Source organism: Antechinus flavipes, chromosome 3, assembly GCF_016432865.1.
Source record: "Antechinus flavipes isolate AdamAnt ecotype Samford, QLD, Australia chromosome 3, AdamAnt_v2, whole genome shotgun sequence".
Taxonomy (NCBI): domain Eukaryota; kingdom Metazoa; phylum Chordata; class Mammalia; order Dasyuromorphia; family Dasyuridae; genus Antechinus; species Antechinus flavipes.
In genome coordinates, this window is record NC_067400.1 from 626,613,593 (window position 1) to 626,631,020 (window position 17,428).

At 40.4% G+C, this 17,428-nt stretch overlaps 1 protein-coding gene across 1 annotated transcript; it reads right to left on the reverse strand.

Moving 5' to 3' along the window:
• LOC127556645 (gastrula zinc finger protein XlCGF57.1-like) lies at nucleotides 1-12,839 on the reverse strand. Its single transcript, XM_051989919.1, has 3 exons — nucleotides 11,750-12,839; nucleotides 11,148-11,243; nucleotides 1-2,448 (listed from the first exon to the last, which is right to left on the reverse strand). The coding sequence occupies exons 1-3, from the start codon at nucleotides 11,781-11,783 to the stop codon at nucleotides 731-733; spliced, it is 1,848 nt and encodes a 615-aa protein (XP_051845879.1). The 5' UTR covers nucleotides 11,784-12,839; the 3' UTR covers nucleotides 1-730.
• Nucleotides 12,840-17,428: the final 4,589 nt, after the last annotated feature.

Genomic DNA, 17,428 nt, shown 5'->3' on the forward strand with positions numbered 1-17,428 from the left:
AAGCAGTTAGAGAATTTATTAGGATTTACCTTTGGCATTTATCAAAACGCTCATTAACCAGTGTACAAGAAGTGCAATTTACTAGAAGCCCTGGATCTATTTAGCCTGAATAACTATCCCTAAGAATCTGATTACCAGAGGTACAATGGGCCATGTTGATAAAATCACTAATGCACCAGTGGTAACCAGGAGCACTAAATCATGTTGTATGCCTCCCTATCCCCTCAGGAAAAAAAGTTTTTATGTCCTCAGGGACACAAATGGGTTCTTCCAAGGAGGCTATCACACAGGATGGAAGAATGTACCTGAGCATATAATTCAGAACTTGGGTCTTTCTGTGTGTTTCAAGATGAAAGAAAAAAACTCAATAATACAGTTTATGTTTTAACACAGAGAAATTCTATACACTTAATATTAAATGTTATTTTAAAGTGATTTGCAAGTCAGTAAAACTACTGATCTGTACAAAGTACCACCTGTAAGTACTCATTGTATTAAGGCATCAATGCTATCTAAAGAACTTTTCATAATCATTCATATATTAAGTATTTCTTTCAGGTATGAATTTTTTTTAATAAGGTTCTGATGCTACTAGCTAAAGAACTGCCCGGAGAAGCTGAATGATCTGCCCCATATCACAAAAAGTGACATAGCAGGGATTTTGAATTCTGATTTTCTCTCTAAATCCAAATTCAGTATTCCCTCTGTTTGGGTAGGGGTATTTCCAACTTCATCGAAAAGATTTCTCTCCAATATGAATTCCCTTATGTGCAGCAAGTTGTTGACTCCAGCTAAAGGATTTTCCACATTCAATACATTCAAAGGGTTTTTCTCCAGTATGTATTCTCTTATGTCTAGTAAGGTCTCCACATTGATTAAAAGATTTTCCACATTGATTACATTCAAAGGGTTTCTCTCCAGTGTGAATTCTCTTATGCCTGGTAAGACCTCCATGATGACTAAAGCATTTCCCACATTCATTACACTGAAAGGGTTTCTCCCCAGTATGAATTCTGTGATGCATAGTGAGACCTCCACGGTGATGAAAGCATTTCCCACACTCTTGACATTTGAAAGGTTTCTCACCAGTATGAATTCTCTTATGTTTTGTAAGATCTCCACGATGATTAAAAGATTTCCCACATTGATTACACTCAAATGGTTTTTCTCCAGTATGAATTCTCTTGTGTGTTAGAAGTTCGCCACGATGATTAAAAGATTTTCCACATTCATTACATTCAAATGGTCTCTCTCCAGTGTGGATCCTGGTATGTGTGGTAAGCCGTTCTCTTCTGCTAAAGGCTTTCCCACATTCATGACATTCAAATGGTTTCTCTCCAGTATGAATCCTCTTATGTGTAGTAAGTCGTTCTCTCCTGCTGAAAGATCTCCCACATTCATTACATTCAAATGGTTTCTCTCCAGTGTGAATCCTCTTATGTATAGTAAGTCCTTCTCTCCTGCTGAAAGATCTCCCACATTCATTACATTCAAATGGTTTCTCTCCAGTATGAATTCTCTTATGTTTAATAAGGTCTCCACTCTGAGTGAAGCATTTCCCACATTCGTTACATTCAAAGGGTTTCTCTCCAGTGTGAAATCTCTTATGGCTATCAAGGTATCCACGAAAACTAAATGATTTATCACATAAATTACATTTAAAGGGTTTCTCTCCTGTATGAAGCCGCTTATGTTTAATAAGGTTTCCACGCTGAGTAAAACATTTCCCACAGTCACTACATTCAAACTGTTTCTCTCCAGTATGAATTTTCTTATGATCACCAAGGTATCTGGGACAATTAAACAATTTTCTAAGTTCATTACGTTTAAAATGTTTTTCTCCCATAAGAACTTTTTTCTGTTCAGTAGTACGTTGATGCCAATTAATGGATCTACCAAATTCAAAGGGTTCTTCTTCAACCCAAATGCCTTGATGTAGAACAAAACAAGAGTGACAAGTGAATACTTTCCCACACTCATAACATTCATTTGATTTTTCCTCAGTATCTTTCCTGTGATGTTGAATAATGTCTGAACGACAACTAAATGCCTCCCTACATTGATTACACTTACAAAGCTTCTTCTCAAAAAAGTTTTCAATATGTTTACTTTCATCTAAACCTTGTTTGAAGTTCTTTCTATGTATCTCACATTTCTGCAGACTTTGTCCCAAGGCTGGACCCAGATTGAAGCCTTTTCCAAATTCATCATATTTACTGATATTAAAGTTAGTAGAAGGATTTCTGCAGTTGATTATAAGTTGCTGGGATTGTTTTATATGACTTCTCCCCTGGTACTCTAATCTAATATCACATTCCCAAGATTTTCCAAATTTGGAATTAAAGACACCATCTTTGTGAAGTTGTTCCTTGGATAACTTTCCAACAGAAATGTCTTGCTTGGGAATTGGCTCCATTATTTCACACATAGTGCCCGGCTTAAAGCACACTGGAAAAAAAAAAAGGAAAAAAAAAGTGTCAATCTGCAATAATCTCTGTGCCAAGGTAACAAGGTGGTATAATGAAGAGAGTTTAAATCTTGTCTCAAATACTTAGTAGCTGTGTGACCTTTAAATTAAAGGTAGAATTAGGATATAGACTTCTGGATGATCAATATTAATATAAAATTGGGTCCCCTTATCCTCAACTTCCTTATCTATAACATGTAGCTAATATTAGAACCTATCTCACACAGAAGTAGAACAGAACAACATGGTGATTGTGAGAATCAAGAGAGATAACATATATAAAGTATTCTACAAATGTGAAGCAATATGCTCATGCTGGCTATTCTTAGAATTTTGTTAATCTCTAAATTGTCTCAATAATCACAAGTCAACAATGTACAAATGACAGAACAAAGTAAAGCTGAAGATATGTGAAAAGATAGGAATAGAGCATCTTATGCTTTAAGACAATTCAAGTATCTAAGATTAAATGAATTATACATTAGGGTCTTAGAAAAAAATGATCACAAAATTATTGCCAATAATCTTTAGAAAGATTTCTGAATTTTCAGGAAAAACAAACAGGTTGAATCTGGAAATGACAGACTGGTTAGCCTGATGCTAATTTCTATCAAGATTCTATAACCTATAGCAAAAGAGATAGTTTCTGTACAATTACAAAAAAAAGCTTCGATCAGTAAGATCTAGCATAACAAAATTAGGAATAAATCATGTCTCACATTTTAAATGACAAGAAAACCTACATAGCATCTACTTTGTGCCGGCACTGTGCTGAACACTTTACAAATGTCTTCAACATTTGACCCTCTCAACAATCTCAGGAGGAAGATAGTGTTATTATCTCTTTTTTTCAGTTGAGGTAAAAAGGCAAAGGTTAAGTAAAGCTAGGAAGTTTCTGAGGCACATCCTCAGAGGGTGATGCCCTGAAGCAGAGTCTTTCTGTGAGCAGCCAGCAGCAGGCCCTGTCCAGTCCAGGACACGCAGTCCTACTCTGCAAGCTTCCAGCAACAAACTCTGTCCCCTTTGAACAGACTCCACATCCGAACAGAAACTTAGGAGCTTTGTCCTTTCATTCCTTCAGGAGTCTGCCCATGCAGGTGGGACTCCCTTGCTGGGGAACTCAATAAACCCTCACTGGCTCCTACATTTTTGATTTGGGTTTGGGTTTGTTCTGCTTTGTTCCAGCACTAAGCTTACATTCTAATAGTGAAGACAACATGTGAAATAAATAAACACACACACACACACACACACACACACACACACGGTATATATAACAATATATACTTTGTATATATAAACAAAGTTAAAAAAAAAAAGTAGCCTTGGAGCATGTATGTCTGTACCATGGACTCAGGGTTCTGTAAAATTCCACACGTCTACCAGGACTATCTAAAGTTTTCATCCAAGAAAACACGGGAAACTGATCATTTCTGCAGAGGACACATAGCTGTGTGGGCCTGCTAATTTATCCCATAAGTGAGTTAAAATTTTAAATCTGCTCAGCAGGCTGGCCCCCTGCATTCAGAATCATACAAGCCAGACCTGGGGGGGGGGACACACACGTTCAGAGGGCTTGACACCCTGCTAATCTCAGCCTGCTAATACGATTATTGTTCTGTCATTTCAGTCTATCTCCAACTCTTCATGACTCCAGGTGGGTTGATTTGTTTTTTGGCAAAGACCCTGGAGTGCTTTGCCCTTTCCTTCTCTAGCTCAGGAAACTGAGGCAAACAGGGTGAAATGCCTTGCCGAGGGTCCCCCAGCATGGGAGCATCTGAGGCTGGATTTGAACTCCTCCTGCATCCAGGCTGAGCACTCTATGGTACCTCCTGGCTGCCCTAATATAACTTGTAAGCCCCATCAACAGAGGCATATTGCCCAGACCCCAGGCAGAAATACAACTATTCTATTCCAGCCTGTTCAGACCATATTTAGAGGGGTTTTTTGTTAGTTCTAGACACCATTAAATGGACCAACAACATGAAAATAGCAGGGAGTCTGGGGATAATATCAATTGTGTCACACAAGAGATGAGATGTTTTATCTATAGCTATCAGAGGCAAAACTAGGACCAATGTGCGTGTTCCAAAGCAGTACTGACAGAGCTGGGTATAGACAGAAGCCCCAGAAAGGATCATGGGATCTGGAGCTAAAAGAGGCTTTAGAGAGGAGAAAAAGAAGGGAGACTTTGGAGGGCTAGCCCAGCTGATTAGGAAACAGGACCAGAAAAGTTAACTGACTTGCTCAGGAGAACACACAGAGTGACTGAGGCAGGATACATACTCAGGTCTCCTGACTATCACTACACCACACGGACATCTCTTCAAAGCCCCACAAAAGAGCAGCCTCAGGCAGGAACATCACAGCAGGCAAAGTCTCCCTAACTCGCCTCCCTAGTGTGTTGTAATTCCACTGTGAGCTGATTTACCTGAACCTGTAAGCTTTCCCCTCCTTAGTTAACTGTTTTAGCACTCCTAATGATTTCTGGGTTTCAACTAGTTTATTTTATTCATATTCATATTCATTATTATCAAGTGATATTTACATTACTAATATATTACAGAAGAGGACTAAATCTTGCTACTCTTCTTTAGGAGGGGTTGTTCCCTAGGGTCCTGGTGAATGCACCGAGGTCTAAGACACCTAACATCGTTGTCTGATCCCCAAAGGAAGGCTTCCCCCGCTCTGTATCTGTGACAATGACCCAAGTCACCATTACCAGTTCGCACTCGGGATCGGGGCTCCAGAAATGTCATTGCTGCAATTACAAGTGCAAACCATTAAGTCCCGCCCATCAAAAGACAGTCTTAAGCCTGGTCGGGGTAAAGGAGCAGCTCTGCCTGGTCTACTGGCGGCTCAGTGATTCCCAATGTCTATTCCCCAAGATATCTCAAGGCTTGGATCCTAAAGTACATTGTGTAGATTGCTCTGTGCCTGAAGGTACCAGGGCAGACTGGACCATGGTAATGGGGTCTCTTCCAGGGCAGAAAAGTGCCCAAATCTACAGAAAACAGCCTACTATTCTGCAAACGGAAGAAGAATTTGATTGTGTTAATGAACTCTCTGATACTCTACAGATTTGAAATAACCAACCATAAGCAAGGGCAGAACTACTAACTCCCTTCAAAAACCCTTTGTTGGGATTTGTTTCTGCTGTAATACCAATGAAATGGTTGATAATTCAGTACAAGGATTAGGCAAATCTACTGGCAATGAGTTAACTTAGAAGCAGTTGACCAACAATTTTATTGGTAAAGAAGAGGAGTTTTGGTAATATAGTAGTACTCCTGCATTTTGATTTTTATGCCACATTCATTTCCCAATAACTCTCTGCCTCTGACAAACTACCGTCTCTAGCCTCACACTTCCAAGAAAATTACATAAAACTAACAGACCAATGTGGACAGCTGGCGTAACATTCACACTCTTGTGATCCAGTATTAGCAACGTGGAATCAATATCTGAGTACAACTGTGTCAGGGATTCTTTTAATGAGTTTATGGTCATGACAGCAGTGATGTCTATTGTTTTCCTAGTTCTATATAAAGGGAAATGTGCTACAGGCTCACAAAGATTTTATTTCACTTCCACCAGGTCATGCAATCTCACAATTTTTTTAATTTCTCAAATTTGTGCTTCCTAATGGCTTAATATTCCATGACTTTCTTTTGCCATAATATGTTAAGGAATGTAGACTTGATTTTTTTCCTTAGGAAAACTAATCTAAACAGCAAAGGCTCATCTTTTCAGTAGGAACATTTTGCCGATGCTATTGTATGGTAGAAATACCCTCTGCCCTCAAAGAACATGAAAGTAGACAGAACACTGAACTTGGAGTTAGGAAGACCTGAATCCAAATCTTCCCTCAGATACTTATTAACTGATTCAAGGGCAAGTCTCTTAAAATCTCTTCAGTTTTTAAGTGTAAAATAGGGATAATAACCGTACTCAGCTCTCAGAGTTGTGAGAATCAAATGAGATGATAAAATCTTCAAGTGACACATAAATGTTAATTATTATGATTATAAGCATCACTATAAGGAAATGAAAAGCATTTAGTTTAGCAGGTCTTACAGAGCATCTAAAGACAACAGGAAATATCATTACATGGGATATTTTGTTATTTCTTATTGTATTATACTGCTCATGATAAATATTAACAAAGGACCATCATAAAAATAATTGCAAATTATCCATTGATTGCAGAAGAAGGGAAAGAGAAATTCTAGGATAAATTTAGTAAGATACCCTCTTCCCTCAATTAAATGAATATGTATTTCAACCCTCTAATTTCAATGCATGAATGGGAATAAGTTGATATGGTGAGAAGCATACCAGAAAGCATAGATTACGAATGGGAGAAGCTAAAGATTTGCAGAAATCAGAAAGATCAGAGGCTTGTAAATAGCACAGAAGACGCATGCCTCTGTCTAAAGACTATCTTTCTTCAAGAAAAGACTCAGTAGGTACTAGGCATGGTGAGCTATGGATAATAACAAAAATATTTTGAGAGATGGGAAAAAGCTTGTTACTGTTGTGAAAGACACTGTTGAATCAGCTCTCTTTGAGGAATCAGCTCACTGATGTATAAGAGCAGAGATCAAAATTATTATAATGTTAGAAGAAAGAATTGTAGGAAAAAAGATATGCTATATGACTGAAACAATTCAATCCAAAAGAGGTTATTGATAATGTAAAATGGGTAACATAAAAAGAAAGGATGTCAGAACCGATCCAATCAACTGTTTTAACAAGGAGATCAAAGGAGGCGAAAAAGAGTCCTAGTCAGCAAATACAATTGATTTCTAAAGCAGAGTTATAGAACCCAAAGGCAATCCAGGATTTTTTTTGGGTAAAATATCACAAAGATACATAAAAATACACACTTAAAGGAAGCTTGGAAAAAGACATAACAAAGTCAAGTCATCCAGAAGACATTTATGGATGAGAATGGAAGTAGGTTAACAAACAGAAAAACAGATAAACACTAAGACATTATATCTAGACTCTAAGATCACAGCCTGATGTGCCAGTGGAGAAGGTAGAAAAAGGCACCACAGAGAACAAGGATGGGAGAAAGCATCCACACTGATTTAAGTGACCAGCAATGGCCTCTCTCACATTAAAATTATTCAAGAATCTTTTAAGTTATAACAACAGAGATAATCTTATTCAATGACACTCTCTTCATAAACATGAAGCAATACGTAAAATAGGGAAGTGTATGTTCATTAAGAAGTTGATCGCTGTCACACAGTGCTGAAGGTAGGAGTACCATAGTGGTGACGTACTCATTCATAAGGCATCTTGGGGGGCGGGGAGTTTCAACAGGCAAGGACAAAAATCTTAGAATTTTATTAGCAACCAAAAAAAAATCAAGAGAACACTTCTCTATATGATTACTTTCCTATTTATATAAAATCTTAAGCTCTCTACGTGATCACTTTTCTATTTATATGAAATTTTAACCCCCTCTATGTGACTATTTTCCCAGGCTTGGCCGCAGGTCGGGCCCACAGAGTCCACATGCCCCCCGGGGCGGACTCTTAACTTGGCGCATCTCGTGTTACAGCACCTTTGACAAGGGTACGCTGTGCTGAGCGGTTCCGTGCAAGCTACTCCCATGTTGTACAATCAATTCTAAGAGAGACCTTCAAAGATGTACTTATCAAAGGCTTCTTTAAGAAGCGCATTCACTACAGAGAGGACTGGCGAGACTTACATGAACTGATACTAAGTGAAATGAGTAGAACCAGGAGATCATTATATACTTCAACAACGATACTGTTTGAGGATATATTCTGATGGAAGTGGATCTCTTCGATAAAGAGAGCTTTAATTGATCAAAGATGGACAGAAGCAGCTACACCCAAAGAAAGAACACTTGGAAATGAATATAAACTGCTCGCATTTTTGTTCTTCTTCCCGGGTCATTTCTACCTTCTGAATCCAATTCTCCCTGTGCAACAAGAAAACTGTTCGGTTCTGCACACATAGATTGTATCTAGGATATACTGTAACCTACTTAACATGTAAAGGACTGCTTGCCATCTGGGGGAAGGGGTGGAGGGAGGGAGGGAGGGGAAAAATCGGAACAGAAGTGAGTGCAGGGGATAATGTTGTAAAAAATTACTCTGGCATGGGTTCTGTCAATAAAAAGTTATTTTAAAAAAAGCGCATTCACAGGAAACAAGCAGCTTTTTGCCAATGATATTCAGCCCCAGAAGACATCTTTACTATCACTCCACTAAATGACCCCAAGAATACAAACTCTCAGCCTGTTTACTGTTAATCATGAAGAAGCTCTGGACTTGGACAAAAGGCTTTCTTGGAGTCTCTCTTCCTTCCCACCAGGTGTCCCCCCCCCCCCCCCCCATCCACAAAGCAGAAGGACTCACAATGGTTTGAGGGATGTAGCCTTGCTCTGGGACAGTTTACAGACCTCGGGAGAGTCTTAGAAGCAGGAAAGAGACTTGTGTTCATTACAAGCACTCACCATCGGTCAAAGGAGATCCAGCACAGAGTCCAAACTCCCTAACAATAATGTGCTTTAAAGTTTACAAAACCTCCTGAACATATTCTCTCTCATTTAATGTTCTCAACAAGGGATTCTCCTAAAGCTCAGATTTAATCCTGTCACTTACAACTCAATAAATGCTTTGGTCTTCAAAGCCTTCACGACCTAGTCTCCCCTTCCTTTCCAGGCTTCTTTCATCTTACTCCCTAACATGTGCTCTTTGGGCCTCCAGGCTCTGTCTGGACACAGTCTCCCCCTCAGAAGGCCTTCCATCCTCCGCTCTGACTCCTGAGCTCCATGGCTTCCTTTAAATCCAGTCAAAATTCCACTTTCTTCAGAAAGCTTTCCCCAATTCTTCTGCCAATCATTCCCTATTCATCCTGTATATGGCTTGCTTTGTACATATTGCATGTAGTCTCCACCATTAGATTTTCATCTCCGTGAGGGCAGGAGTGGATGTTAGTCTCTTTCTGTCTCCCTGGCACACAGTGGGTACCTAACACCTCTAGGAGCTCCTGCTGGCATGTTGATGTAGCACGCTGATGTAACCCCCCCTCCTGGTCAGCTCCGTGGAGCCTCCAGGTGCCTCCTGAATTCTACCTCCCACCTTTGCTCTTCTCTCCAGTTTCTTCTCATGCCCAGTGTCAGTGGTGGTCTCAACTGCCCTTCTTAGAGGCCCTGCCCAGTCCTCCTTCAGGGCCATAGTCTCTGAAATTACTTTGTGTTTATTTAACTCCTGACTTCACAGGGAGTCAGATTATGAAAAGCTTTAAATGCTAGACATTTAAAAGTTTCTAGGGTATAACCTGGAGTCACTCTTACAGACTCAATTACCACAATGACTCAAGGTTCTAGATCCAGGCCCAGTTTCATATGTGAACTTCAATTGCCTGCTGCACTTCTTCCCTCAGGTATCCCAGGTGATTCCAGATGTTGCACTAAGCTCTAGAACCTTGCAGGAAGCGTCCTGGAAGAAATCCATTAACTACTCAGAAGAATTCATCCATATAAAAAAGACTAAATGGATGGAAAAATCTCTTGGCCAGATTATGATATCCATACAGAGTGATGAAATACAAAGCTTGTCCATAAGTGTATAAATCTGGGGCAAACGGTACAAATGCCTAAGTTGGGCCCGGGAAGTGGAATAACTTGAACATGAAGAAGAAAACAACATAGATTACCTTCAGGAAACTGAAAATCTCTTTCAACAACCTCAGATATCTTCCAGCAATAAAAATCTAGCTTTCTGAATACCGATAATCTCTTGATGTCGTGTGGCCCTAAGACATGGAATACCATGGTCTCCAAAGACTGAAGATGGGTAAGACAAAGAAGGTACTCAAGATGTGGATGAGGGCTTGAGCAGGCTGTAGCATATAACAAATAAGGAACTTGGAAGAAAAGGAGGAAAGGATGTCATCAAGGAAATATATGTTAGAAAAAGAAGCTGGGAAATGGTGAGGGTGAGGGACGACATCTATTGAGAGTCTCATTGATATCCTCGTGATATCCAAAAAGAGCGAAGGTCTCCAGCATAACATGTGGACTCACAGGAACCATATGGGATTCATAAGCTGGGTGGGAATCCAAATTGATCCAATCATAATTCTGTTTTAGTATGTGAATAATCTCAACAGTCAAGTATTTTCTGCAGGGAGGGAGCTCTACAAGAGCCAGAGAGATAACACTTGAACTGAACCCTGAAGGAAGCCAGGGCTTCTGAGAGGTGAAGTGGAGGATGACCCTGATTTTAGGTATGGAAAAGAACTTAAATGAAGGCATGGAGATGGGAGAAGGAGAGTTGAATTCTACTAACAGCTAATCATTTTTGCCAAAATGAAAAGTGTACAAAGGAAAATTATGGGACACAAGTCTAGAAAAGTAGGCAGAAATCCAGATAATAAAAGGCTTTAAAGTGCCAGAAAGAAAAGCTTATAATTTCTCTTTGAAGCAAAAGCCACATTTTTCCCCCAGATCTAATATATTGTGATCCTGTGGAATTTGGTTTGTGAAAATGAGTATTTATAAGGAATAAATGTGAGAAAGCTCAGCGTCTGACCTTCTCCTTATCCCTAGAAAACTTTGAGGAAGATTGCTGATCTAAAGACATGTCAGTTGTTTTTCAGAGTGACTCCCATTTGTCTGGATTCTTCTTACCTGGGCAGGTGCTTCTTGGGACTTCCTGTTCTATTATCCATGTTGCATCACCTTTCTCCAAGTGAAGGATGACATCTGGCTTGTCAACTGAAAGTCCTGAAGGCAGAAATGGGAAAGTGCTTAGAACAGAACCATTTAAGAATACAATCTCAACTTTTTCCTTTTTTGGGAAAAGAGGGTGTGCTTTGAAGGGAGAAGAGCACAGAGGACCTCTGAAGGCTGTTCAGGATTGTTCCCAGGGTCATAGAGTAAATTTGAATTCAAGAAGAAAATGAGTTCATAGAACTAAATTCTCGAAAGGGACATCTTTCTCATTTTCACACAGCTGTCCTGGTATTTTAATACAGTGGAACAAAGAATGGAGAAGGGGCAGCTTCAAAACCAGGACCACCAAACTGCAGATTCCCAGCTGTACAAAGAAAAGACCTTATACCCCGAAGCAAGTGTCTGAGTCCTAGTCCTTCCTGGTTCTAAAGGACTTGAGAATCTCCTCATATTACATCTGTTCTAAACTGTCTCAGCCTACCAAGCCAAAAATGAGCTAATACTAGACATCCCTTAGTTTAGCAAATTCCACACCACACAGTCAAGTTTTTCTTTACCCAGGGAGACGAGGTTCCTGTAGTTCTCCAGCATCACATCCCTGAACAGGTTCCTCTGAGCGGGGCCCAGGTGCTTCCACTCCTCCCGGGTGAATTCCACAGCCACATCCTTGAAGGTCACTGATCCCTGAAATATTCAACATATTCAACTGCTCATCCAATGGTCTTCTCTCACAGGGGGACCTGAAGCTAACTAGATGTAGAAGAAATAGCTTTCAAAAGATTTATATGAGCTGATGCTGAATGAAGTGAGCAGAACCAAGAGAACACTGTACACAGTAACAAAAAGATTATGAGATGATCAACTGTGATGGACTTGGCTCTTCTCAATAATGAAATGATTTAAGGCAATTCCAATAGACCTGGGATGGAAAATGCCAATCATGTCTAGAGAGAGAACTAGGGAGGCTGGATGAGGATAGAAGCAACGTATTTTCAGCTTTTTGTTTGTTTTTTCTTTCTTTTTGGTCTGATTTTTCTTGCACAACATGACAAATATGGAAACATGTTTAAAAGGATTGCACATATTTAACCTACATTAAATTGCTTGCTGTCTTGGGGAGGGGGTGGTAAGGAGAAAAAATGTAAATATATATAGCATTTTTTTTTTGGTGAGGCAACTGGGGTTAAGTGACTTGCCCAGGTCACACAGCCAATAAGTATTAAGTATCTGAAGTCGAATTTAAAGGGAAAAAAATTAGAATGCAAAGTTTTTTTACCAAATGTATGCTGAAAACTATTTGGGAAAAATACTATCACAAAATTTTAAAAGGATATAAGCAGGTTGAAGGCAAAAAAAAATCTTTCAAAATGTTCAGGGTACTTAATACTTTGAGTCAAATATTCGAGTAGTGCTAGATACTGAATTCTCTATTTGATATTAACTTAACAATATTCTTGTCCTGTTACTCAAAGTCATCCATATATTATTGTCTGCTCAAGTTAAATATCCAACAAATGGTTCTCTTAATTTAGAATCAGGTTAAGTACTAATAACTGTACAAAAGCACAATTGGGTTCTATGCAATTTTGCTAAATATATCTTATTGTTTTTAAGATTAGATTGGAAAATATCACATTCCACATTACTGGGAAATGCCACATTATGATCCCAAACAGAAAAGTCCAGGAAATGTCCTGAATGCTTTTATGGTGATAAAAATCACAGCTGATGTAGGCACCCAGAAACTGTAGCTTCAGAACCTAAAAGTATTAAGATCTCAACTGCACAGTAAGGTAACTTGATTGACAAAAGGATTTAAAAGACTATCTAGTAAGACCTCAGAATAATAATCTTATTTCCTGACTTTAGCTTTTGAAAGCTAGGAGAACTCTGACACTCTTGTCCTGATCTCCTTTCATTTGACGATCTTGAGGGAATCCCAGCCCTATTTCTTCATCCCAAAGCCCCAAAGAATATTCAATATAAGAAGTCATGAAAAGGATAGAAATACTATAAAAGTCTTTCAGGAATAAGAATTCTTATGAAGAAAAAAAGGACAGGGAAACTTCTCTAACTCACAAAAGGAGTAAGAGTTCTCTTATCCCACTTAAAGATGTCATTTATCAATCTAGGACAAGGAATCATTCTGATTTATAGTTTTCTTCCAAACTCTGAGGACAAGGAGTCCTAAATGTGATTAATAGTCAGGGCCATCCTCTTAAGTTATGAACACCAAAGATTCTTGGGTTAAAAAAAGTCTTCTTGCTTCCCTAGAACATAAGTAATCTACTGAAATTTCTTTAAAACCAAATACTCCTGCTTAAAAGGTGCAGACATCAAGTCTTCTCTTGTTCATGGGTTGATATTGTGAGGGAGGAAAAGTGCTCAGAGGATATCTTCTGTCAAAACTAGTCAATAGAAACATTTCAGGTGTCAATGAAAGGCTTTATTAGGTTGATGAGAAGAAACAAATAACATGGTTTGCTTGATTGTGTGAATCTTAAGGAAAATTATCAGACTTACCACCACCTGTGATTTATATGACAAAGGAAAATAGAGTATTTGTTAAAATGATCTTTAAGAGTATTAGGGGATAATTTTACTATTCTATGATCTTAAAATTCTAATCAAAATTTCCCCAAAATAAACAGAGAGGGGCTTAGTCGGAACCTTGTTGCTGTTGTTCAGTTACTTCTGAGTCGTGTTTTGTAGAGGGCTGAAACTATTATCAATGCATTGAGATTAATTAAGACTGCCGAGCACTTGAGGCTAACTACTGATTAGACAATACTTTATGGGCATTTGTTGGGAAATGGTCCTTTCCACTGTCCGTATTGGCTCAATGATTGGTGTATAGAGGATTGTAGGAGGGACTAGGGGGTGGAATAAAGCTAGCCAGGGACACACACTCTTTGCGGTAGACGAGGGAGAAGGTGGTTGTGGAGAATCTGCTTCCATCCTGTTCAATCCTGAGTCTAAGACCAAGAATAAAGACAGACTTTTGCTTATCCTGACTCCGGCTGATTCTGGGGTGTCCTGGGAGCTAGCAGCGGTCGTTACAGTGTTTGACTCCTCATGACTCCTTTTGGGGTTCTCTTGGGCAAAGATATTGGAGTGGTTTGCCATTTTCTTCTCCAAAAGTGAATCTTATGCTCATACAAATGGTATCCAAGATCTCTTGTGTCTGATACTGTTTGGGCCTTTTGGTTTAAGCATTGCTAACTAAGAGTATTCAAAATGTAGTTCGTTAAAGGGAGTACTGAGCAAAATCCCTTGCCTTGAGTTTCTGCTGGGGAGAGACTGAAAGCAGAACCTGCAGGAACAGCATCACATGATAGAGAGGTGCCCACCTGCAGAGAAACAGATGCTGAGATATGCTACCAAGCTCTCAGGAGACAAAAAAGGAGATTGTGACAGAAATCTAGGTTCTTTGTCCTGACGGCATCCAGAATTCTGTGCCTCCTCCTTTTAAGCTTTTGCTCCCCTATCACCACTTCACGTTTCCATTCTCTTAATATTGGTTAATTTTTATTTTGTGTCAGGACCATTAAGCAACAAGCAAAAAAAAAATTCAAGCATTAATCCCCCCATTGGTGGCTATATCACTACTTCATTTCGTCAATCAACAAACTTCTATCAAACACTTACTATGTGTCAGGCATTGTATTTAAGCACTGGAAATTCAATCAATCAAAAAAAAAGCAAAAAGCCCTAATGGGGGACTCAACATCCAAACAATTCGGTAGAAACAGATAATCTCAGAGAAAAGGTACCAATAGCAAGGGATCCCGTTACAATGCTGGTGCAATGTTAAGAGCACTTTATTTGGAGCCCACGTCCTGTGTTTAAATCCCACATCTGCATCCACATTTAATTGTGGCAAATCTCTGAACTTTTCTGAACCTTGTTCCTGCATCTCAGGTGAGCTAAATGACCTCTAAGATCCTTTCCAGAGCCGGACAAATGATTCTATAGCTTATGGTTTTTTTTTTCTCCTACAGAAACTCCAGAGCTTTTTACTAACTGTTCTGTTCACAGTAGAAAGATGTGTCCGAGCTGAGAGTCTGGTATCCAATCAATAAAAATAGGAACTCCAACTTACCTGGAAGCTGGCCTGGGGATCATGGCAGCGCTTTAGCAAACAACGGTCTTCAGAAGCAGCTGAGCAGGGGAAAGGAAACATAAGCAACCCCCCCAGAACAGGACCAGACTCGGCGGCTTCGGCAGAAGTCCCAGGCCCACAGATTTCTTCAGTGGCTCCGGGTCTCAGAGCGCAGATCTCCCGATCCAGCAGCAAGGCTGGACCTCACACCCAACTCCTCCAAATTCAGGGTTTTTAGCAGAGCAACACGCGGGATATGGGGAGCTTGCACCTCAAAACTTGCTCTGCTAAGGAGAGATCTCCCAAGGGCTCCCCCCCCCTCCCCAGGGCAAAGATGCCGGCTGTCCTGCCGGGGAGGCCGAGAGCTATTGCCAGGCAGCCCCCACATCCTCCAGGGTCGGAGGGGAGACGGGGTCAGTACAAGGAGGGAGGGGGGTTGGTACAAGGCGGGGACCGGGGTCGGTACAAGGGCATTGGGGGCGGCGGGGGAGATCGGTACAAATGCTAGAGAGAATCTCCCGGGCTCTTTCCCCTAAGCCTAGGGGCGGGATAGTAGGAGGGGGAGCAGGTAGAGGGGACGAGAAGACCCTGGGCCTGGGTCACAGCCACAGCGTGAGGCACGGCATCTGGGTCCCCGGGCCGGACTCAGCTCCCCGGGAACCGTGGGACTGACACTCACCTAGACAGAAGTCCAGAGAGAAAGAACCTGCTATAAAAAGAACACGGAAGCGGAAAGGAAAACATGGGGTCCCCCCTCCCCAGAATGAGCATTTCCGGATATCCCAGGTAGGAGGGGGGCTGTTTCTATGGCAACGATCCCCCCAGGATTCCTGGAAATTGCGCATGTGCAACAGTGACTTCTGGGGAATGTAGTCCTGCGGCAACGTGATGGCTTCTGCGCATGCTCAGAGAGCAGAGACCAGCTTTGGAGGGTATCCAAGATTATTGAAGACTGAGTTGCCACAAGGCTAAAGAGTTCCCTGGATGCCAATAATACGGCTGCTTTCAGGCAAACTGTAATTGCTAGATTAATATAGAGAGCTGTACTTGGAATCTGAAAGATCTGGTTTCAAATCCCTTTTTTGAATCTGGCTGGGTGACAACGGTCAAGTCACTTTCCCTCTGAGAGTTTCCATGCCCTCACTATAGTATGGGAATAATGATTGACAGAAACAGCGGGATGATCGACTGAAATTATGATGATGCATTCAAGTGTCTGGAGAACTTTAAAAGTTATATATAAATACCAGTTGTTTTAATTTTCAACCTAATGATTTTTGTTAATAATACTAAATAGTCATTATTGTTGCTATGGTTGTTTAGGTGAGCTCCTTGTCAGTTATCTCACTCATGACTCACCAGTCCACTCATCTGAGGGCAGTTCTCTGTGCGGTCTCCCTTCCACGTTTTTATCTGAGACATTATATTTCTTCCTGCACTTACCTTCCTTGCAAGAAGTCTTCACCAAGTACCACTAGAATCAACAATCCAGTTTCCAGAGGGTAGTTAAGGTTCTAGGGGGTAGCCCGAGGGATTAAACTTTAGCTGTTTGTGGCTCCTGAACCCCATCCGAAGTGCTCCCATTGATGACCATTCTGCCAGACTTGAATTTGCTGGACAGCTCCACTTGGCAGGAATCTACTTCTATAACCAGCAGGTGTCACTGTAGAGTCAAAGTCTGCCTAGGGGTTCAATTTTTCACTCCTTTCCACAAGGAAAAAGGGTTAAGAAACTTAGTCTTTCTTTCTCCTCCCATGGAACAGCCCAAAGGGCACGAGCATCTTTTTGGCATTCATCCCTGCTCTCTTCCTCCTGGAGTTTTGCTTGAGCCTCCCCTTTTCAAATAGATCTACCAGGGTTACAACAAATTCAATTAGATTTGGGGGTAGGAACGGGAAAGAGGGGAGAAGAAAAATCCCAGATCTAGTTTAAATTCTGGGTCTTTGGGAAGTTCATACATTTGCACATCTTTTCGTGAATTTTTATTGTTGTTGAGTTGCATCTTCGTGGTCCTGTTTGGGGTTTTGTTCCAAAGATATTGGAATAGTGCCACTTCTTTTTCCAGCTCATTTTACAGTTGAAGAAACTGAGGCAAAAAGGGCTAAATGACTTGACCAGGATCACACAGCTAGTA

Coding starts and splice junctions, on each gene's coding strand:
- LOC127556645 (XM_051989919.1), bottom strand. CDS start 11,783: ATGCTGGAGAACTACAGGAACCTCGTCTCCCTGG. Junction 11,244..11,749: donor CAGGAACCTCGTCTCCCTGG/GTAAAGAAAAAC, acceptor TTCTGCCTTCAG/GACTTTCAGTTGACAAGCCA. Junction 2,449..11,147: donor CCCAAGAAGCACCTGCCCAG/GTAAGAAGAATC, acceptor TTTTTTTTCCAG/TGTGCTTTAAGCCGGGCACT.